Source organism: Equus quagga, chromosome 6, assembly GCF_021613505.1.
Source record: "Equus quagga isolate Etosha38 chromosome 6, UCLA_HA_Equagga_1.0, whole genome shotgun sequence".
NCBI lineage: Eukaryota > Metazoa > Chordata > Mammalia > Perissodactyla > Equidae > Equus > Equus quagga.
The window spans coordinates 54,968,676-54,993,162 of NC_060272.1; the positions used below are offsets into that span (position 1 = coordinate 54,968,676).

General features: G+C 38.0%; 1 protein-coding gene across 2 annotated transcripts in view; it reads right to left on the reverse strand.

Moving 5' to 3' along the window:
* Nucleotides 1-6,104: 6,104 nt before the first annotated feature.
* EPSTI1 (epithelial stromal interaction 1) overlaps nt 6,105-24,487 on the reverse strand; it is a 94,446-nt gene continuing 76,063 nt past the window's right edge. Inside the window, exons 9-11 of one of the 2 annotated variants that reach the window (XM_046663738.1) lie at nt 19,680-19,753; nt 14,750-14,849; nt 6,105-8,334 (exon numbers count right to left, since the gene is read on the reverse strand). In XM_046663738.1, coding sequence (XP_046519694.1) covers nt 8,326-8,334; nt 14,750-14,849; nt 19,680-19,753 — 183 coding nt within the window. In that variant the 3' untranslated portion in view covers nt 6,105-8,325. The remainder of the gene's footprint in view (nt 8,335-14,749; nt 14,850-19,679; nt 19,754-24,487) is intronic. The other variant, XM_046663737.1, reaches the window with a different exon arrangement.

Sequence of the window (24,487 nt, forward strand, 5' to 3'; positions counted from 1 at the left end):
GTTCTTTCTGACAATGATCTCTTTAAAACATACTGAGGAACCAAATACAGAAGATGGCAGTAAATTAAAAGAAAAGGAACAATTGCTAGAGATTTGCGGAAGCAGAATTGATAAGCCCTGCCAATATGTTATGCCCAGATGAGAGAGATTGAAGACTGTTGAGTTCTGCAAGAGTCAATGACGTTCTGTAGTCAGAGATGTTCTGTAAAATGGTGAAAAAGTAGGGAGGAAGAAGAGCAAACATTTTTCATATTGAAGAGCAAGATTTGAGACAGTATCTTTTAATACTAATTTACCACTTACCTTGCCATTCTCTTACTTTGTACTCTCATTTACTTTTTAAAAGCATCTACTCCACCCAGTTTTTCCAAAAGCTATTCTGTGAGGTGGACATGGAGGTAAGAGAGTTGTCTAAGATCTCAGTACTAGTGGAGGACAGAGCTAGACTCTCACATCTCCTGGCAGTCCAATGGTTCTTTCTTTTCCAAGATGCTACTGCTCATGGCATTGCTAATGATCTGTAGGCATTAAAGGACAGGCATCACCAGCATCCTTTTTATACCACAAATGGGCAAAGCCGCCCTTTGGTTTGTGCCAGCAATGCCATTGGCAGGGTCTGGAGTTATTCATACTGACCAGCTTAGTCTGATATCCTCATCCCAAGAATCTTTCCATCCTTGACTGCCACCCCTGGGGTTAGTCGATTAGCAGTGAGAAATCTCAAAACATCAAGAAAAACTCTCTTCCAGGGTATTTCTCCTCTCCTAATTCTTATCTTCCACTCCCTTTCACACCAAGCAGCAATCATACTAGTCTCCTAACATCTCTCTCTCTCTCTCCATCTCCCGTCTTGCTGTGGTTTGCTTGCACTAAATGTCCCTGCATCTAATCTCCCACCAATCACCACCATATTAATTTCTCTTCATGTATGAAAATCCCATTCCTCCACCAAATCTCTTCATTTACCAAATATTCACTGACTCACTATAATGTGCTAGGCACCATTCAAGGCACTGGGAATCCAGGACTGAACAAGACAAAGCCCCTGAGCTCACTGAGTTTAAATCTACAGTCTTTAAAACTCTGTATTGACCACACCAGGGCTTCCCTTCCTCTGAAATGCCACAGATTTTGTCCTTGTGGTCACATCATCATCAACACAGTTACCCAGGCTAGACATGTGAAAATCATCTCTGAGTTGTCACTCTCCAACTATGTTCACTCACTTAAAAAGTCCTGATTTTTTATATCTAAAACTAATAGCAACAAATGTTGGAGAGGTTGTGGAGAAAAAGGAACCCTCATACACTGCTGGTGGGAATGCAAACTGGTGCAGCCACTATGGAAAACAGTATGGAGATTCCTCAAAAAACTAAAAATAGAACTACCAGCCATCCCACTACTGGGTATTTATCCAAAGAGCCTGAAGTCAGCAATCCCAAAAGTCCTGTGCACCCCAATGTTTATTGCAGCACTGTTTACAATAGCCAAGACGTGGAAGCAACCTAAGTGCCCATCAACAGACGAATGGATAAAGAAGATGTGGTACATATATACAACGGAATACTACTCAGCTGCAAAACAGAACAAAATCATTCCATTTACAATAACATGGATGGACCTTGAGGGAATTATGTTAAGTGAAATAAGCCAGCAAGAGAAGGATAATCTGTGTATGACTCCACTCATATGAGGAATTTAAAACTATGGACCAAGAACAGTTTAGTGGATACCAGGGGAAAGGTGGGGTGGGGGGTGGGCACAAAGGGTGAAGTGGTGCACCTACAACATGACTGACAAACATTAATGTACAATTGAAATTTCACAAGATTGTAACCTATTAATAACTCAATAAAAAAAAACTGGAAAAAAAAAAAGTCCTGATTTTTTAAATCCTAAGAATTCCACATGGCCATTCTGTTCTCCCTGCCTCTACTCAACACTCCACCTTGGGACCCTCATCATGGGTCACTTGGACTGATGCAATCACGTCTAACTGGTTGCTCTGCCTCTGGTCTTACCTCCCTCAAAACTGTCTTCCAGGAGATCACTCATGATTTATTTAAAATAAAAGTCCAATCAGGTCCATTCCCTGCTCATCATCCTTCAAAAGCCCAAGCCACTTCATTTGGCACACAAAGGCCTCCGATCCGTCCGTGCCTTACATCTCTTGTTTCATTGCTTTGCATACTTCCTATCACATGTTTTTCCTAGGTTATCTGTGTGTGTGTGTGTGTGTGTGTGTGTGTGTGTGTGTGTGTGTGCATGTCTTGACTCTAAGAACTCAACCTAGAGTTCTTTCATGGCTGGCTGGTACATCTTCACAGTCTCCACGCCCAGCACAGTGCCTGGCTTATAGTAACCCCTTAAACAATTTTTTAACTAAATGAGGTTTCTGCATTGTTTTGAACTTATATGTACCTTTTAACTTAAGCTTTTGTGTGCTTGTGTCTTGCTTCTTCAACCTTATGGTCCATTTCTTCGGGTAGTCATTAGGACTATTTACAAATGTTCCAGTTCTCTTCCTCTTTCTAGGAACATTGTAGAATTTTATTTCCCATTCCCTTAAAGTTAGGGATAGTCATGTGACTTGTCTGGCCAATGAAAAATGAACAGAAATAGCAGGACCACTTCCTGGAGAAAGCATTTAATTGCCTAGTACAACATACTGCCACCATTGCCTCCCCTTGCTGCAGGGGAAACACAAGAGGAAATGGAGCCTGCATCAGCCTGGGTCCTTGAGAGACAAAGATGAGCAGAGCCTCCTGATGACCCGTGCTTGAAGTGTGGCATAAGCAAGAAACAAGTATTACCAATCCACTTCTATGTGGCCATTTATCGTGGTCGCATAACCCTGTCTGTGCTGCCCTCCCCATTCCCTGAGGGCAGGAACTGTACCACTTATCTTTGTGTCTCCATAGTGCCATATTCAAAACAGACAGGAATAGAAATATTGTCTTTAAATTTTGATTTCTGGTTTTTCCTAATCCATAACATCCAATTTCAAATATCTTATCTGTTTCTGTCTCATTACCAAAGCACAATTTCTGCTCCATTTTGGCACAATTATGGTTTCTAAAATATAAAAATTAAAATTTCTAACCGTTTATAATCCAGTGTTGATCACTCATGTAACATTTTGTGGAGAATGCAATGTCTGCCCTCTGATGACTGAAGAAATCCTACCGCTCAGCTGCGGCAGTGCTCCTCAGGGAACGCGAGAAGGGAGGCTCCGAGCACACGCATGCAGCTCTGAGTGGCAAAGCCGGGGGGCTGTGACAATCGGCTTACTAAGGATGTGAGTGTTGCTGCACAGGTCTCTCTGTATCCTCTGCCTGAGCAGATGGCACGACAACATGGCAATAAACATAATGAAAGTTTTCCTCCATTTGTCTTTATAGGCCTTAAAAATCCTCACTTTTGAGAAGATAACTCCGTGAGAAAAAAAATCCTCTTTCTATGATCTTTATTAATCCACTGTTAAACAATAAACTATTCAAAAAGAAAAAGGTTCCAACACAGATCCCCTTCCTGAAAGAAATGCCTAACATGTAGTTATTTTCTCTGTAATCCTCATGGTGACTTGAAAGGCTTATTTTTTTCTTGCTCATGTAAACGAATTATACATCACTCCAGTCTTATTTCATGCACATTGGAACAGCGCTAGCTACTATTTGAACTAGTTCACAGAGTTAAAAACAAAAAACTCACAGCCGCCTTCTGTTTTCTTCCACCTGTTAGCAATTCTAACAACGTCTGCTACGTCCTCCTGTAGCCATACCTCCAAATATACCCTTCCATCGGAAAAGGTCCAGCTAATCACAGCCCATCTGTTTAATATCCTGGAAGTTAAAATTAAGCTTGTAGGCACTGTTTCTATGATTATATGTTTCATAAAGTCAATTATAAATTTTCAGCTACAGTTATCAAAACTTTGAATTTTAACTTGAAGTTTTCATTTTTATAAACGCCACGTGTTTCATTTTGGAGGGAAATATGTCTACATTTACCATAACAATGATGTGATTTCCTAAAGATACTTTCTGAAAGACAACCAAATCTTAAAGTTAAAAATAAGCTTATAGAATTTTTACAATGTTTAACAAAATCAATCTAAAGAAAGAATCCAAATTTTTTTCAACCTAAACAAAGTGTTTAGGGACCACAGGAAATACTCTCCAGTGTAAAAATGCATAAACAAACATAGGTTCTCAGGTCTGTGCTACGAACGGAGTAAGAGGCCCTGCCCCATATGGCCCCTAACTACGCCCAACAGCAGAAGTCCTTCATTTTCTTATGATGGGCCACTGGGTGGCTTGCTGCTTTGCACATTTTTAAATCTATCGACATAACACCAAGAAGAAACCACAAAGGAAACTGATCAACCCAAACACACAAATCGTTAAAACTCAATTCAAAAATAATACTAAATTAGAAGATCTATAAAAATTAGAATACTTGCAACATAATATCTTAACAGAGAGTGATCTTTTACAAATCAACTATACACACATACACATACAAGAAAATAAAGAATGACCAGTAAACCTATGGGAAAAAGATGGGTTAAGCTCTCCAAATGACATTTTTCACTCAGTATATGAGCAAAGATTTAAAAGCCATTAATAGTATTAGGGAGGGTATATGGCATACTTCTAGTGGTAATAAATATTGGTGCTACCTTTCGGGAAAGTGATTTGACTATATATATGAAAACCCTATAAATGTGGATTCTCTGAAAACACCAGCTCTAACTCAAGGTGTTTGTTGTCATCCAACCATGAGACAAGTGTCCACAAGGATTTTTTAAAAATCTTTTTATTATTATTATTTTTAATTGCAGTAACATTGGATTATAACAATATATGGTTTTCAGATGTACATCGTAATATATTTTGAATTCCGTGTAGCTTACACCATGTTCACCACCCAAAAACTAATTATAGTGCATCCCCTCACATGTGAGCCTAATCACCCCCTTTGCCCTCCCCCTTCTACCCCTATGATAACCATCAATCCAATCGCCATTGCTATATGTTACTTGTTGTTGTTTTTATCTTTTACTTATGAATGAGATCATACGGTATTTGACTTTCTCCCTGACTTATTTCACTTAGCATAATACCCTCAAGGACCATCCATGTTGTCAGAAATGGCCAGATTTCATCATTTCTTATGGCTGAGTAGTTTTCAATTGTGTATAAATACCACATCCTCTTTATCCATTCGTCCCTTGATGGGCACCTAGGTTGCTTCCAAGTCTTGGTTATTGTGTATAATGCTGCAATGAACATAGGGGTGCATGTATCTTTATGCCTTTGCATTTTCAAGTTCTTTGGGTAAATACCCAGCAGTGGAATAGCTGGATAATATGGTAGTTCTATTCTTAATTTTCTGAGGATACTCCATACTGCTTTCCACAGTGGCTGCACCAGTTTGCACTCCCACCAGCAGTGTACAAGGGTTCCCTACTTTCCACATCCTCTCCAACACTTGTTGTTTCCTGTATTGTTAATTATAGCCATTCTGACTGGAGTGAGGTGATACCTCATTATAGTTTTGATTTGCATTTCCCTGATAGCTAATGATGTTGAGCATCTTTTCATATGCCTGTTGGCCATCTGGATATCTTCTTTGGAGAAATCTCTGTTCAGATCCTTTGCCCATTTTTTTAATTGGGTTGTTAGTTTTTTTTGTTGTTGAGATGTATAAGTTCTTTGTATATTTTGGATATTAGCCCCTTATCTGATATATGGTTTGCGAATATCTTCTCCCAATTGTTAGGCTGTCTTTTCATTTTGTTGATGGTTTCCTTTGCTGTGCAGAAGCTTTTTAGTTTGATGTGGTCCCATTTGTTCATTTTTTTCTTTTGTTTCCCTTGCCCGGTCAGATATGGTACTTGAAAATATGCTACTAAGATTGATGTCAAAGAGGGTCCTGCCTATGTTTTCTTCCAGAAGTTTCATGGTTTCAGGTCTTACATTCAAGTCTTTAATCCATTTAGAGTTGATTTTTGTGCATGGTGTAAGGGAAAGGTCTACTTTCATTCTTTTGCATGTGGCTGTCCAGTTTTCCCAATACCATTTATTGAAGAGACTCTCTTTTCTCTATTGTATACTCTTGGCTCCCTTCCACAAGGATTTTTATTGAGGGGATTTTGATACACATACAGATAGAAAAGTATCTGGAAGGATGAATGCCACAATATTAACTGTGATGATCTACAAATAAAACCTGAAAAATCACTAGTTTTTTCCTTTTTATTACTCATCTGTACGTCTAAAGTTTCTATAACAAACACCTATTACTTTCGTAACAATCTGTCTCATTTTTATTCTCTTTTTCAGAAAAAGAAAGCACTTTAAAAGCATAGAAATAGTGCTTGGAACTTTGGGATTCCTATCCAGAGTTACTCACAAGTCAAATTTTATTCCAACTGATTCAACTGGGCAGATTAAATGTGAAACACAAAATGGTAGGCTCCCTTACACAGCAACTCTCGTGTCTTTTCTGGTTATTTCCACCTACGTAGAGAATTGTTCAAGGACGATGTTTACACCCTCATACACGTTCTAGACAATTTTGGCCATGAAGTCAAATCTAAATCTACACATGCTTTTTTTTTAAATTTTAATGAAACAACATAATTTTTGTGTATGCCGGATACAGCAAGCAGTGGAAGAGAAATGATGCCAACTTCCCTGAGAGCCCTCAAAGTAAGAAAGCATCTCTTTCCCCTAATCGACTCCTGGTTACATACTGGAAAGTAGCAGCAAGTGAGGGATGCCGAGCCTAGACACAAAAACTGGAACACAAACGTAGACTGTGAGGTAGCCAGGCTGGCAGGTGCAGGGCAGAAACGGCTGCATGCCACAGCAGTAAAACGCCTGTGACATTCACACATTTACAAGCAGTTTGGCGATGTTTGCAACTCAGGCTGAGATTTAGTTTTCCCCATATTAGGCAATGACAAAGATTTCAAATGGACCAAACATTTTATACTGGTGTCAACAGCACTAACGCAGCTTCAGCTGGCAGGAGAGAGAAAAACCAAGAGCATCTGCATTATTTACTCCAGAGAAACTAGCTGAACACCATCTGTTCTCAGCCACCACCACCCCCACACAATGCATCCCTTTCTACACTACACCCTTGCCACCCTTTTGTGAGCCCCTCAGTCTTGGCCCAAGAACCTGAAGTCCCAGTGTTTCCCTGAATACACGTTTGGAAAGTTAATTTCAACAGAGTGATTGGTAACACAGGAGATCTCTTAATGCTGCGAAGTGTTATTAGTTGTCCAGCTGCAAAAATTATTTGCTCTTCCAACCTTCATTCTAAGTCTAAATGCAATGCTTCTCCTATAGAACATTATAACACAGGAGAGGGGGCTGGAGTATACAGCATAGAAAACCAATATGCTAGCACTCTAGGGTCTATAAACTAGCAGAAGTCATAAAACTAGAATAGGAAAGCTTACTGAATTAGCTACAGGAAATAGGTTGCATAGAGCAAAGACAAGTTTCCAAAACACCTAAAAAAAAACCACACGCGGTATCTCCATTTGCGTCTAGTTGATTTTTACAGAAACAAAGGCCCTTCAGGAAATTAACTGTCCCACTCTGAGAAACCAGAGGAAGAGTATTAGTAAGTAAATCAAGACCAGAGCCAGATCCACTAGTGATTACCGTACTACATTTGATCTGTTTGGACAGTTAAAGAAAATAGAAACATGAGACCTCTTAAGAGAAAAAACTCAAGAGCTTTTCATTAAAAATAAAAACAAACCATTTATACAGAAGTAGTTCAAAATTTATTTATAAATTTGTTTAAAAGAGTATAAAAGATTTCTTTTTTTCTTTTGCTCACATTTGTACCCTGGATTAAGAAAATAGAGATTAAAATCTAAAAAGATGCCAAAGCTCCCCCAAACCTGATCTGAGAAGTAGATAAGAATTAGCTGCTTGGAGAGAACAAGCATGTGACGCCCATAGCTCCTGCTAACCTGAAAGCATCAAATGATTCCCTCCTTTTCTATCCTACTAACATTGCTGTAATTATACTTCCAATAAAAGGCGAAACCAATCAGAAAAATAATGTAACATTTCACTGGCAGTAGAGATTAAATACGAGTTCAGTAATCAGCTCCAGCAAATATGTGTAAATAATGACAGAGAGAAACCAGTCATCCCCGGCTGCTCAGCTGAATGGGTGGGCAGTTGAAGTCAAGGTAAAAACAGTGAGGACGAACAAAATCGCATGAAGGAACAGCTTCTCGTGAGGGTTTTCAAGGTCAGTTGACGAAGGCCAAATGTAAGTAAATATTTCTCATATATCCTGGAAGAAAAAGAAAACAAGAATTACTATAAGCAGCAAAACAAAATTTGAAGCCTCTGTTGTACCAAAATGCAGTCCCTTCAAAGAACACTCTCACCTACGCTGGACTTAAATGACAATTTTTTAACTACTTAAAGACCCAGTGAAATGATTTCATTCTCAAGTCCCATTGCATTCGATTCACAAAACAGTCTCTGTCAACACTGTAATGGCTTGAGTGACAGCTCCTCAGCTGTGTTCTGAGAGATAGGCTAACATGGGTCACAAATAATAGCATTCATAAATATTGTCCCCCCCCCCCCCCCCCATAGTTACAGCAAGGACAGGACGAACGCAGTGTGGAGCAGAGCAATTTAAATGGAAATGTATAGAGTAGAGTTGCACTGTTTTATGCAGCAGGAAGGTGACATCTAAGGGGACCTTGAGGAAGAGAGATAGACTAAATGAGTCCCCTCCCCCAGTCATGTGCAAAGGGTCAAGAAATCGCCATTAAGTTCCTGCGATGCAATGCTGGGCCAAGCTACATTCGAGATTCAGACTCTCGCTGTTCTAACCCCTGAGAAATGACAATTCAGGTTGCCTCATAGGTCATGACAAAAACTTAACTGCCCTTGAAGACACAGGATTTAGAGCTTCCACAAGATCCCAAAGGGTTGTACCGAATGGTATCTGAGAAAAGATCATTTGACGGGATTTTTTTAAACGTCCCACCCTAGGTGCATCAGGAAAACCAATAAAGACTCTGGAAAACCAAAATCCATTTTCTAAACATAAAATTAATTTCAAATGATCAAACAAGTATATATTAAACAATATGAGAAGAATGTGATTTAAATGAAAAAAGGCCTAAAAATAAAGACCAGTCTAATTTGTCTACCCAACATACACTTATCAAAGGCTTACGGCTTAAGTGTCTGTATGGTATTTCAAGAAATAACTTTTTCTTTCCTTGACTTTATTCATAGTCTTATCACATTGTCTGCCTTCCTCCTTTCCTTCTCTGTCCTTAGATTTTTTACCGGTTCCAATATTTCCTCCAAGCCCACTCTGTGAGTTGGGGCACAGCTCTCCTCTCTCATTCCTTGGGGAGTTCAATCATCATCTATGAACTTCTAAGTAAATGACACATTGTTAACATATTCTGTATACTGACATTTTGTCCACTTGTTATTTACAAAACATGTCCAGGATAAAAGTTTAGTATATGGCTTCTTTTCTTACTTTTGTAAGATGTCCTTTAATGAGCACATGTTTTATTTTAATGCATATTGATCATTTCTTTTTGGTTTATACTTTGGGTCTTATGAAATCTGCCTCAGCTCAATTTTATAGTCTATTCTCTTCTAAAATTTAAAAAAGTTTTCCTTTCTATCTATAAGCTTTAATCTACCTGGCGTTGATTTTTTATGAGTGGTGTTAGGACAGGACCTAATTTCACATGGGTACTCAATTGTTCCAACAGCATTTGTTGAAGAGTCCTTTCCCTCAGCGATGTGCTCTCCTTCTGTCATACATCAAAATTCCAGAAATGGTTGGTTCTGCCTGTAGCAATTCCATAGCATATTAAGTATTGAATTAAGTCTCCATGTATTCTCCTTTATCTTTAGGAGTGAATTGGCTATTCTTGCTTCTTTGCTTTGATTAGAACTTAATTAAATCTCTAGATTATTGGAGAGCACATTCCTATTCATTAACAAGGTATAACTCTCCATTTATTTATTCCTTAATGTCTTCCTATGTTTTATATCTTAAAAAGGTTATGTATACCTTTGATTGGATCTTTTTATTAATTTTTTTTGTTTATTCTCAATGTACAGAAACAAAGTTAATTTTTATATACTGATCTTATATCTACCAACATTGCTGGGCCCTTATTTATTCTAACAATTTACACATAAATTCTTTTGTATTTTCCAGGTAAATAACTGTATCTGTGATTTATAAACTTTTTCCTTTTTAATCCTTAAAGGAAATGGTTTTGATATATTTTTATTATAAATTTTTGATCCCTTTATTAGCTAAAGAAATTTCCTTGCTATTCCTAATTTGCTGGAAGTTTTTACCACAAATGAGTATTGAAATTGATCAAATACTTTCCCTGTATCTACTGAGGTGATCATATGGTCTTTCCCCTATAATTTATGAGGTGAATTATCTGAGTTTTTTTGTTTCATTTGTTCATTTGTAATAAGCCAAGCTTTCATTTTGAGATAAATTAAATTTGATAAGGATATATTATGTTTTTGAAAAATCCATTATTAAATCTGTCAAAATTTTGTGATGTTTTTGAATCTACGTTTATGAGTGAGACTGGTCTATCTTTTTTTTCTGCATAATCTTTGTCTGATTTTGATTCAAAGTTACATTCACTGGCTTAATCCTTTTAGGGAATATTTCCTCCTTTCCATTTATCTGAATAACTTGCTAGACATTTAGAATAACATATTCCTTGAACGTTTAGTAGAACTTTCCTGTAATATGTCTAGGCCTGGTTTTTATTTTGTGGGAAGACAGTAACAAATCAGCCTTGAAAGTGTTTGTATCATTTTGAATTCCCACCGATAATGTGTGAAAGAACCTGTTTCTCCACAGCCTCGCCAACAGAGAATTTGTCAAGCTTTTGTTTTTTTCACCAAATAATAGATGAAAAACGGTATTTTGGTTTAGTTCTTAATTTGTATTCCTTTTGTTATGATGAATTCATTGAGAGCTATAATTTCAAAGATTATGTTTTTTATTCCTACAAGTTCTGGTTTGTTCTTTTTGCAAGTTCTCTTGGTTGTCTTTGTCTCGTTTTTGCTCATTGTTTCCAATCCAATATTATTCCATCAAATGTTTTATATGTAGCTATTTTAAATTCAGTATATAATCATTTTAGTGTATAAAATCATTTGGTTCTAAATCCCTCAGTTGTGTTTGTGACCCTTAATCGCAGCAACCTGTTTCCTGTGAGTGCAGTTAAGTTCCAGTCACTGTTTTACGCTTGGGATAGATCAGTGCACAAAACAACCAAAAGGCCCTGCTGTGATGGACAGTCAACAAAACATATGAGTAAATCATGTTAGAAAATTATTTTAGAAGTTTCACAGTGCTGTGGAAAATAAAAAAGTAGAGCCCAGAAAGTGGATAGTAAGAGCCAGGGATAAGGGCACAGATCACAGCATTAAATAGAGGGCCAAGGAAACCTCATAGAGGTGGAATTCAAGAAAATATTTGAAGGAGAACAAATCATATGGATATTTTGGAGAAGAGTGTAGAGGAAGCAGCCAGTACAAAACTGTCAGGTAAGACCAGTGAGTTTCTCAAGTTTTCAAAGAACAGCAAGAAGGCTAGTGTGACTAGGAGGAACGAGGACAAAGTGCAGTAGGAGGAGAGCACCAGAGGGGTATAGTGGGGTCTGGACCATTTAGTACCTGGTAGGCTACTGTAAGGACTTTGGCTTTTACTCCAAACGATTTGGAGAGTTATGGTGGCCATCGGAGGGTTTTGAGCAGAGGAGTGACAGAATCTGACTTCTGTTGCAAACAGATCACTCTCATATTAAGAATAGACTCCAGGTGGGTAAGTGTGGAGGCAGGGAAACCACCTAGGAGACTATTTCAAGCATCTAGATGAGCAGTGGTAGAGGTTGGAAGCAGGATAATAGTGGCGAAGGTGGTGACAAACTGTTGGATTGGATGCATTTTGAAGGAAGAGTCAAGAAGATTTGCTGATGGATCAGCTCGGGGGGGGGGGATGTGAGAGATGGGTTGTACCATTATGCAAACAGGAAAAAGTGCAGATAGAGCATTGGGGTAAAGTGGATCAAAGGTTAAGCTTTAGACATGTTACGGTTGGAATGTCTATTAGACTTGCAAGTAGAGACTTTAGGTAGACAAATGGATATGCAGGTCTGAAGGAAGAGGTCTAGGCTGGAAATAGAAATTTTGGAGTAATAAGCATAAAATTGTATTTAATTTCATGAGAACAAATGAGGTCACTAAGGTATTAAGTGAGCATAAAGTAAAGAAGGTGGTTCAACGTGGATCCCCCTGAGGCGCTCCAAAGTTGAGAGGAGAGGAAGATACAGGGATTCAGTAAAGGAGAATGAGAAGAAGTGGCCACTGAGACAGGTGGACACCCAGGAGAGTACAGTGTCCCAGAAGCCAAGTAAACAGTTTCAAAAAGGAGGGAGTGAGTCACCATGACAAATGATACTGATGGTTAAAGGATGAAGACTGAGAAATAACTATTGGATTCTGCAATATGGACATTGTTAGTGACCATGACAAGAGCATTATGGTTGAACTAATAAAGTCTAAATTCTGATTAGAGTGGGTTTAAGAGGAATGAAAGGAAAGAAATTAGAGACAGCTAGGATAGATACTTCTTGAAGTTTTTTGGTTTTTTGCTGAGGAAGAGTAGCCCTGAGCTAATATCCCTTGCCAGTCTTCTTCTATTTTGTATGTGGGTCACTGCCACAGCATGACTGCTGACAAGTGGTGTAGGTTCCCACCCAGGAACTGAACCCAGGCCGCCGAAGTGGAGTGCACCAAACTTAATGACTAGGCCATGGGGCCGGCTCTGACCCCTTTTAAAGTTTTGCTCTAAACAGGAAAAAGGAAACAGGACAGTAGCAAGTGGGAAGGGAGTATCACTATAATTTTCATTTATTTATATTTTATGTTGCTGGGAATTTTCTAGTTGAGATGCAACATTTGGCAATTCAGGAGAGAGGGGTATGTATTGTTAAGACAAATTCGCCTAGTTGCTGGAGGAGAGAGAATCTGGTCCCCGAGGAAAAGCAGTCATAGAGGGATGTTTGTAGGTAAGCAGAGGTGGAGGTGGAGCCTGAGGAAGTTCTCACCTTTCTGTCACTGCTTCTTTCAAGCAAGGGAAAAGCCAATAACCACTTTGGACTTGGATATGCCTGTCTTACTAAGGAAACTTCAATTATCCTCACTCACAGCACATCATGGGAAAATGATGTTCTTCTCTTTCTATCTGTGAGGAATCTCAGCAGAGACTTATAGCTCCTTTACATAAGGCTGCTGATAGCCAATGGTGAGCCAGATTCCCCAACCCTCATTCCCTTAGTGGCAGCCCATGCAGTATTCAGTTACTCTCTCCCATCATCTTCCCCTCAAGCCTAGGTATTTTTCTAGGTACTCTCTAAATTAGGGGAATTGTTAAGTAGAGGAGAAAATGTGCAGCGAGTTTCCAAGTCCTGTCCAAAATGTGAGTTTCAATCACATTTCACCACTTGTAAATTCTGTGAACTTGGATAACGTCTTAAACTCACAATGTTCCATTTTCCACATGATTCCTACTCATACACTCTTAAGAATAAGTCACTAATTTGTCAAATGTAACACAAGATGCAAAGATACTGTGATTTGATTCTTTTCTCTCTCTTCCACATTGTCTCTATTCTGAACGCCATAGTGATACACGTGAGCATACATATGGACAGACGCGTCCAGGATGCATTCTCTGCAAATTTGCCTATATTCATTCATCTTCACTATATACACATTTGTGAAACCTGTCCATAAATTTCAACTACTATATGCCTTTCAAGGAAATATGCATGCAAGATTTCTAACAGATTGTCTTTTGAAAAATGATCTTTTGTCCATGAGTATTTGTTAAAGGGTGATCTTCTCTAGAGTTTCCAGGTCGGCAAGCACTCAATTCTCTTGTTGTATTTTACCAATGTAAAGATTTCTATCTACTTCATTTTTTGAATATGTATAAATGCACTTGGGCTTCAATTAAATTGCAAAACCTCCTGTAGTTAGCTTCGATTCTTTACACATTGCAAACCCCACAATTATATACATTCCTGAGCTTTGGTGCTGGTCCAATCATAGATTGTGCATGCAAAACACATTACACACATATCACAACACAGTTGCAAGGTTTTCTTCACAAAAATCTGTAAGGATATTTCATTTTCAAAAAGTATCTTTTGCTGTAGGGATTTTTAAAAAATCATTTTGTAGTGAAAAATTAAATACTGGTTTCTTTGATGTGCCAGTTTCACTGAAAGAATATATTACTAGAGAATGTTTTCTGTTTTTATAACCACATTTCACCTAAAATCTTCCTGAAAAAAAAAACGTTCATTTGTTTTTGTTGCAGGTCTGGGCAAGAGGTGATAAAAAGCCTTACAGTCCAGGCAATCACACTGCGAGCAACGGGCAGGTGTCATTTTTTATGTTGATTGGCCGGAGCTGAAATCAGGACTTTTTCCTCTCTTAGAAGCTATTGTGGAATTTACAGTAATCACCCTGGCTGACTGCCCATCACACAGCTGAACAGCACACCAAAAAAATGATACCTAGGGAGAAGGCCACAACATATTTTTTAAATTCTCATTGTTTTTATTTTTCAACTTTGAAAGATTTTTTTTTTGAGAAAAGAAAAAACTCACCCAGCTGTTACCACTATTCATATTCCTATAGCTTCCGAAGTGCTCGAGGCCACCTGGTTGACTTCTGGCTTGGAGTCGGTCCAGAAAAGCATTATTTACCCTTTAAAACAATGAAAAATGTGTGTGAGTGAAAAGCTTGCTACTGGGCTGAGAGATTTTTGAGAACCGAACTTGCTCTATGAACTGACTGTGGGGATTGCTTACCCGCTTCAGCTCAGAAGAAATCTACAGAAACCTCTTTTCACATTAACCATATGACATGCTGTTGACAGCCCTTTGCTGGAGCTGGTGCCAGTCTTGGCTCAGGCCAAAGGGGTCACAAGTTCTTAATTTCAGAGTTTCACTCACCCACCTTCTACCAGTTCTGAAAGAACCTTAGTCACCCAAACAAGCGTCAACTAAGGGCCATGCAAGATGTGAACCCCAGAGGCTGAGGAAAGATGGAAGCTTCAGCAAGAACTAAAACATGAAGAGAAACCAAAAATAAGACAGACATCTCTCTCATATACCCTGTACGCCACTGCCAGTCTTCCTAACTAAAGCAAGCCTCCCAAGTGAAAAGTAGAAGGACAACGGGAAGAGAGTACGGGAAAAGAGAAATATCAGAAGTGGGAATCCAAGCTTTCAAAAGAAGAAATAGGTACATCTTTCCCTGATGTTCGGTCATACTTGACGGAACAAATTTCAGAAATTAAGTTTAACGTATATGAGGTAAAACTGTAAAGAAAGGCGAGAAAGTGATTCTCTTAAGGGTCAGGATAGGCTCAGCTGTAGGATGATGGCTATATTCTGCTTCTGCAGCTGGCTACCTGGGTGTTAACTTTACAATTAAGCATTCTAAAGGTCTGTTTCATGGACTTTTCTGTGTTACATATTACAATTTTTTAATTAAAAAAAATAAAGGCAACCTCATGCTCTGAGTTGCCCACGTATAGCTGAGTAGAGTCAGGGATGTGAAGGTTGGAGAAACAGCATTGTAATAGGTACCTTATGATGTCAACAGATTACTGTGGAACAGTGTCATTAAGACGATAAGCATCTTGGCAGAAGCACAGTGCCTGGCACACAGCAGCCACTCAATACATGCTTGTGGAAGGAAGAGGGGGTGGCACCCAGCTACGTTTGCCTCCTTCCTGCCATGAAGATGAGCAGAATCTGGTCATGGTGGGGGATGAGGCAATGACATGGGAGATTTGAGAACTTTAAGGAAAAATGACTGCTGGGGAGCAAAGTCTGAGGCTGGGTTTGTTTGCCTGTCTGTGCTTGCTCAGGGCTAGCAAAAATGCCAACTGCATGTTGACCCAATTTGATCTCTGGCTTGTTGGGTTGCTATTTTCTCAACAACCCTAAGTCCATCAGGCAGTGGTTACATCTTAGTTATCATAAAGCTTTTTCTCCTCTCACCATAAAATCTACCCAAGTGCCAAATTCTGGCCATCCTGGGTCGCTGTAGAGCTTGATGTTTGTGTTGCCCTTTCTAGACCTCTCAGCATGCAGATTCAACAGTATCTTACTGAGCTGGAGACCTGACTATCAAGGAAGAGAAAGCTGAGTCTGGTCACCCCTAAACAACACAACCATGGTATTCTGGGCAGCCCATGTGCCAAGGGCTGTTTTTATCCAGTCTTTTTGTCAGTAACAAAGAGCGGCTTTCCTTCAATATCCCCCATCCTACCCCACATCCAAACCACAAGCAGTCTTCTTGGCTCTACTCACTAAACACCTCCTGAATTCACCCATTTCTTTCCATGGCCACCATTCTAGTCCAAATCACTGTTCTCTCTCCCCCTGCTTCTACTTCCCCTCCTGCCTTCACTAATCCATTCTCTATACAACCACCTTACTAAATTATAAAACGGATCATGCCTCCCTTTTGTTTAAAACCCTCCCATGGCTTCCCATCAGTCTCAGAATAAAATCACTGGCTTACAAAATCTTGTATTTTCTGGCTCCTGCCTACCTTTCCTACATCATTTCATACTATTCTCTTCCTCCACATCTATAATCCAATCATTTGAGACTCAAAAATTCCAAGCTCACTCTCACTTTAGGACCTTTGTATTTGTTCTTGTGCCTGATAATATCCTTTTGATGTAGCATCCAGGTATATGTTTTGGCCTCTGATCTCTACGTGAGTGGCTCCTGTTTTTTGATGTCACTTCTTCATTGAAGACCTATTGCCTCCAATCCCTCCCTTAACATCACCCTGTGATGTGGTCCTCACAGTATGTATCACTGTCTGAAATAATCTCGCTGTTAAATTGTTGATTTCTATTTCTTTCCTCCAGATTGTAATTTCCATGTGGTAGGGACTTTCTCTTCCTTGTTTACCCCTATTTCCAGTGCCCAAAACAAAGCCTTCAGAGTGTACTCTGATATGTAAAAGGTGAATGAATGAATCATCCAGGTGCATGGTCCCCAACTCTTGCTTCTGTGACTGCAGCTGTATTGTGGAACCACCAACGGTGGTCAGTGTGGGCTGCAAAACAGCTCACTGTGAACTTCCCTCAGTTCACCCAAACACTGCAAAGACTGATGGCTTGTCATGAATACATGAGGTGATGCAATGCATTTTTGAGTATCAATTACTAAAAGGACACAGCACAGTGGTTGAACTCTCCTTGGCACTTTAGGATTGTTCTCGACTGGCCAATGTCCACTGCAGTATGGGTCAACCAGAGATCATGAGTAGTAAAGAAATTGTTTTTCTCAATTCCTATTAAGAATTCAAACAGGAAAAAAGAAGTACTAGTTTATATTTTTGTTTACTAGGTTTAGAAAGTACATACATTTTATTGGTGTCAAATTAGTCTTCTGGATTTTCTTCTAGGGCTTAATTTGGATAAAAACTATTATTCAAAGATGGTTCAAGTTTCAACGTATCAATTCAGTTTATTCAAGTTTTCAGTTCATGGCCCAGATCCTTGCAAGTCCTTGACTCCCATGACCCTCCTTGCTCTGTTTTTTCTTTCTGGAGTTTCTAATTTTTCTCTTACTCAAAAACGTACACTGGGTCCGGTGCAGTGCACTTGTGCTCAGTCATTTTAGGATGCATTGAGAAGATTGTAAGGAAACCCGCAAGTATTCTGTTATAAAACTCAGGGGTGAGTTTTCTGATATATAAACTTCTAAACAGTGAAAGCACATTTTTTTTTGACTCCAATAAAATTATGTCCCTGGAGAAAACCTAACTTATGTCCCCTACACATATACTACCCAGCTCATGCTTTTGGACACAGCTATTTTATTCATTAACAGGCTACCGAATGAGTATTTTCATGATAACATGGCAAAGCTCACTGTAAACTCTAAGGGACAATACAGATATAAGCTTTACTGATTGAAACTATAAAACATGTTTAAAGACTTGATTGGTTATTTCAAAACTGATTACTGAGTTTACTATCCAGAGAGATATCCTTTTGGATTAAATTTGAATCTACATTTAACTAGAATCAATAGAAAGAGAAAATAAAGTGTAGAAAATAGATAGCTCCACCAATAGTTAGGTATTCAGCAGTATGGAAATAAATTTAAAGAGTGAGGGTTAAGGTTCCTACAATAGAAAAGTAATCCTTTCCACCTCTAATCAAATAACTTGTGTTTTTATTGGGTGCCCGTTGAAGATTAATTTCTTAGCAATGGATCCTATTAATGTGACATATCACTATCTTTAAGATGCTTAAAGCCTTACAATCCACTTAATCCTCAGAGATTCAGAAAAATGACCAGCTACCACAAATAACCAGTTAATATAATATCACATTTTTTAATGGAAACATTTTTAAAGAGAAAATGAGAAAAACCAATGAAAAAGGGCTAAACCAATTTATGAGCTACTTTATAAAAAACAGGCTGCAGTAACAGTCCCCCTTTACTCAACAAAATAGCCTAACCAGTGTATCAGAGTTCTGATGTTTCCTCATAATCAGAGAAGAAAACATAAATTCACACTTGACATTTTAAAACTATTTTGACCGGACTATGGGAGCAGCAAAATCCAGCCAAAACAACATGAGCACCCATCCACAGTTAGTGGTTCCAGCAAAACTGGGAGCTTCCGTTAATGCTCTTTAAAGTCTCATTTACAAAATGAAACCACCATGGTTTAAAAATACAAGCCAGCGAGAGTGGAAAGGTGAAAGACATAAAAGAAGCCACTCGGTTTCAAAAGAAGAATGTGCTCCTTTAAATCATGAAAGCCTTTACACTGAATTCTTCTCCTGAGACACTAAAGTGCACTGCAATAAGCTCAAATAACCCAAGTGCCCCTTGGGAAAACTCTAGCATAACAGTGACAGACAACATAGTGGTTATTAGCACTGTCCCAACATCAACATGATATTTCACTGAGTAGTCTTAACATCTGATATTAGGAATAAGATAGAGAGTACTTGAGCTATTAAAAATTACATAATGATTCTATTTTAAGGTTTTTTTTCCCCTAATACCTTAGTCAATGCAAAACAAGTTTAATGGTAGTTCGTGTCTGAACTTTTGTGTTCAAGTATGGGTATCTCACCATCTGTACTAGTCTAATTATTCTAAAGTAGTCTACAAACAGCAAAGCATCATCTCAAAAGATTAAGATGCTTCATCCTATGGAAGCCAAATTAAATATATCATGAATAAACACAGAGCTTGAGAGCATGATTCAGTTTTCTAACATGAATTTATGCCATCTATCCAGAAAAATTGGATGTTGCGTGTGTGTAAATATGTACACATATGTGCACACACACACAATATCCAATATGTGGCAGTTGGTATCCCTCACACACACACCACACCCCAATAATATAAAGATTATAAAGGTGATATAGATTCCAAAACCACATTCACTATCACTATAGTGTTTTCCTAAAACATTGTGAAACCTTTATAAGTAAATGTTTTTACCAAGAATGCTTATTTTATTAACCATTTATACCTCCTGTGCTCAGTCTGCCGGGTTTGGGTTCTTTCTTCCTCCTGTTGTTGTCGCTTTAATTCCAGTAATTCACTCTAGGAACAAAATATAGTTTTCAGTACATGGTTATACAGAAAACACCTAAATCGATTACATATTTAAGCTTAGGTAGTACAATATTTCATTTCTGAAACTTTTACTGAAGTACCATTTCCATGTGAAACTATTTTCTTATATAACTAGGTAGCAAAAATAATTGTGCCTTAGTCAAACAATAGCTCTGTGAGAGAGATTAAAAAGCCAATGCATGGTCAAGATATTAGACCAAAAGGTAAAATACGCACAGAAGAAAACACAATGGGAGTCAAACTCATGTGTGTCTTATGAAGAAAAACAAATCAAATTAGTTCCTTAAGGAATGTCACACAAAACCATTTCTTGGTATTTCTTTAGCATTTCTTTCCCAATAAATTTGTAGCAACCTACAAATAAATATTGGACTCAATTCTGTAGTGAAATTCTGTTAGTACAACATCCTCCATCCTGGAGAATAATCGCTCACCTATTATTGACTAGTTACTTCTAATAGGAGCATAACTTTGGACTCCCTGGAGGGGATACTTTGCTTCAAATAGATCACGTTCCTACAACTAAATCTCTAGCTTCTGTCATGCTGATTACCATCCTGGAAGAGGCAACTCAAATTCCAAACTCAGTTACTCTGTTTACAATATTAAACCAAAGGACTGGGTGCCAAGATTTCTATAATACCCAACTGCCTACCTTGAGGCAGACTGAATTTTAACCCCATTTCAAAGAGACAAAAACAGCGAGAAGAGAATTATCAGGCCCACGTCATAAGTTAGTGCCTGAGACAGAGATTTTTTGATAGAGAAAATACTGTCAAGTCTTGATAAACACATACCAACATATGCATTTTTTTTTTCTTTTTGCTGAGGAAGATTCTCCTTGAACTAATATCTATGCCAGTCTTCCTCTATTTTGGATGTGGGTCGCTGCCACAGCATGGCCACTGACAAATGGTGTAGGTCCACACCTGGGAACCGAACCTGGGCTGCTGAAGCAGAGTGCGCCAAACTTAAACACTAGGCCATGGAGCGAGTCCCTACATGTATTTTTTTCAACCCCAAAACTCCCTTGATGAAAAGTATAAAAAAGTTCAAAGTTCAGATATATATATATATATGTATATTTATTTATTTATTATTTTTTTAACTATTCAAGGCCTTCCAACATTCCACAGTCTCCAAAATAGAAAGACTGGTTTCTAATACTGTGATACTCCCAATACACTACTAATGAATCTCTAAAGTACATTATTTAATTCTAACTCTCATCTAACACCAACAAGGGAAAAATTAGAGAGTTTTCTAAATAATTGAATAATATCCATTCAACAATTCAACAAGTATATATTAACCACCTAGATGTCAAGTCTTGTGCTAGAGACTCACTTCTCTACAATAGCATAAAGTCCTTCATTTCATTTTAATTTGTGTCACTATATGTACATAGTTTTAAAAGTCTACTAAGTAACAGTACTACTTATTAGTACTACCCATAAACAAAGCTCCAGTCCTCCCCCTCACCACTACCTCCAATCATTTTCAACTCCTATGTGTGGTTTCATCTGTCAATTATCTCCTTAATAGCATGCATAATCTCTTTTTTCCTTTTTTAAAAATCTGTATTATCTTTTGGCTTCCTACTACAGAAAAGATTTGTGCCTCTATTACTACCTCCATCCCAAGCCCAACTTCTCTCTTCCCAGTACATCACCATCCTCATCGCTTATCCTTACAATATTTTTTTTTAAGATTGTCACCTAAGCTAACATCTGTTGCCAATCTTCTTTTTTTTTCCCCCCTTCTTCTTCTCCTCAAAGTCCCCCAGTACATAGTTGTATGTTCTAATTGTAGGTCCTTCTGGTTGTGTTATGTGGGACGGTACCACAGCATGGTCGGATGAGCACCCAGGATCCGAACCAGGGAAACCCAGGGTCACTGAAGCAGAGGGTGTGAACTTAACCACTTGGCCACAGGGCTGGCCCATTTACAACATTTTTTAACTGCCAGTATGGTGGAAGAGGGGCTCTAGGGTTCTTACAGCTCCTTATTTAGACTTCTAATTCATCCTCCTCTTCTCAACCCCAGCCTTCAGAGGTACCAGCTGCCTCCAATTCCAGAGTTGCATCAGGACTGCTCCAACTTGGCATCTTACTGCTTCTTGCAGGTGAGTTCTGGCTTTTCCCACTCTACTTTCCAGCTTCCAAAATTTTGTTGATATCTTTTCTTTGCTGCAGTGTCCTGGCCTGTTCTTTTGTTCTTACTGTTTTATGCCTTTCAAAAAAATGTTTTTCCTTTATTGTTTTTTAGTGGGGTTTGGAAAAGAGACTGGAGATAAGCAAATGAAATATTTTGAAAGTTCAATGTTTAACCTAGAAGACCTTAACATTTTCAAACAAAAAATTTTACCAGAATTCTGTTTCTTGATCCTCACAACCATTCACAGAGATAGGCAAGTAGATAAAGTATTATTTGATAAATGAATGAGTGAATAAATGAGCACTATTATGCTTGTTTTACAGATGAGGAAACAGGATCAGAGACTCAGTTTAAGTAACTTGTCAAGAGCTAAATGGCTCTTTAGTAGCAAAATAAAGACTAGAGCTTAGATTTTCTTGTATATAATCTTCTGCAAGATGCAACCAAAATAGGCAGTTAAGATTAAGGATAACTTGTCTGTAGTTCCTCATATCAATTATAAACAGCCACATCCAGAACTATAGGACCCATTTATACTCAAAAGTTCTAGCAGAACATGTCTAACCAAAGCTCAAACCTAAATCCCTCTTGTCAAAGGATGCTAATTCTTCTCACACACATAAACCCATTTCTCCCATGAGCCACTTCCAGTATCCAGCCCATCCTAAGTTTAATAAAATGAACTCTAAACAAATTAAATTCTCATCAGTTCTGGACATGAGATAGATTTTTAAGAACTATAAGACACATATATTATGTACATATATGTATATTATTACATAGTTCTCTAAAATAATTTTTAAAATAATTTTTTCCGCCTTGGCAAAATGATCCTGAAGTCTATCTGGAAAAAATAAATATGCAATCATAGCCATGAAAAAATTCTGAAAAAAAGAAAAGAAATGAAGAAGAACCAACTTCACCAACTATTAAAACATATCATGAAACTACAGTAATTAAGACAATTTGATTGAGTCCCGGAAAATATCTAATCCGTGGAAATGCAGCTTACCAGAAAGTTGTGCTAAAGTCACGCAGGAGAGATAGAAAATGAATGATAAAGAAATAGCCAACCATTGTGAAAAAGATTAAAACTATATCCTTTATTTTTCATGTCAAAATAAGTGTTGTAAAGGTCTAAGATTTGAACCTAAAGGATGGAACCATAGAAGTTTTCGAAGAAGTCCTGGATAAATTTACTTATCAACTTGGAGTGAGGAAGATCCAGAAATCATTTTTAAAAATTGATAAATTTGGCTGAATAAAAATTCACAGCTTCTATTGGGAAAAAATAACATACACAAACTCAAAAAAACCAAACCTGAATTTTTATGACACATAAGCTAATTTTATTATTCTTTCATTCATTCACTCAACAGTATCTGAGTGCTTATTATGAGCCAGGCTTTGAGCTAGGTGATGGGAATACAACAATGAACAAGACAGATGAGATGTTTGCTCCTTAAGAGTTCATATTCTAGAAGAAAGGAAACCCATAAACAAGTGAGAAAAATACCAGATCATAATCCTATGCAGAAGATTAAACTTGTTGATGTGAGGGTCAGAGGCACAGTTACTATTTCAGCTGGAGGCACAAGGAACACCTGAGACGGTGGCTAAAGACTTCATATAAACCAATAAGGAAACAGCGACCAACAGAAAAAGGGCCAAGGATAGGAAGAAGTTCACAGATAAGCTACAGGTTGCCTATAAATTCAAAATAATCGTCATCTTCACATATAATCAAAGAAATATAAATCAGAACAGTGAGACAAAACTTTTCTCCCATGATATTGGCAAAAACTAGAAAAGTTTCATAGAGAATCAGGTACATTCAAGTACTTTGGCGGAATGCCTAAATCAGTGAAAACTAACTTAATTTTTGGAGGACAGTTTAGCAATAACCATCAACATGTAAAATGTACACATCCTTTACAGAAGTGTTCCAAGATGTAAGCATAAGTGTACAAAGATGTAAGAGATAAGTAAGGATAGGCACAGTTGTATTACTGAAACACTAGAAGTTTAAGAGAAAGTCTTAATGCCCATTAATAAGGAACTGGCATGATAAGGTGGACTACCCACACAATGGAATCCTATGCAACAGTTAGAAGGAATAAGGTAGATGGGGGGAGGGAGAAGCACCTGAGAGATCTGTAAGATACATTAAGTGATAAAAGATAGGTTCAGAGCAGTGCTCCTGGGAATGTTCCACATAAACAGAAAAGATACGCACACATCCATCTCAACTTTTATATGCTGGCGTATACCATATTTAAAACGTTTTTATGGAAAAACGCATACTAAAATGTCCAATGTAGTTATCACTGAGGAGAGAATCATGGAGGGTAGATGGACGGGGAAGGAAGTTTTAACATCATACACAGTGTTTTTGAACCATGTTTATATATTACTTCTTCATACCGTCAACAGAAGTTTATCTGCGTGGGACACCATTTCTGATTCATTTAAAAATCCCAATAAATATATAGTTTTTAATACTTAAAGATGTAAAAGAGCAAAACACTACATTATGAAGCCAAG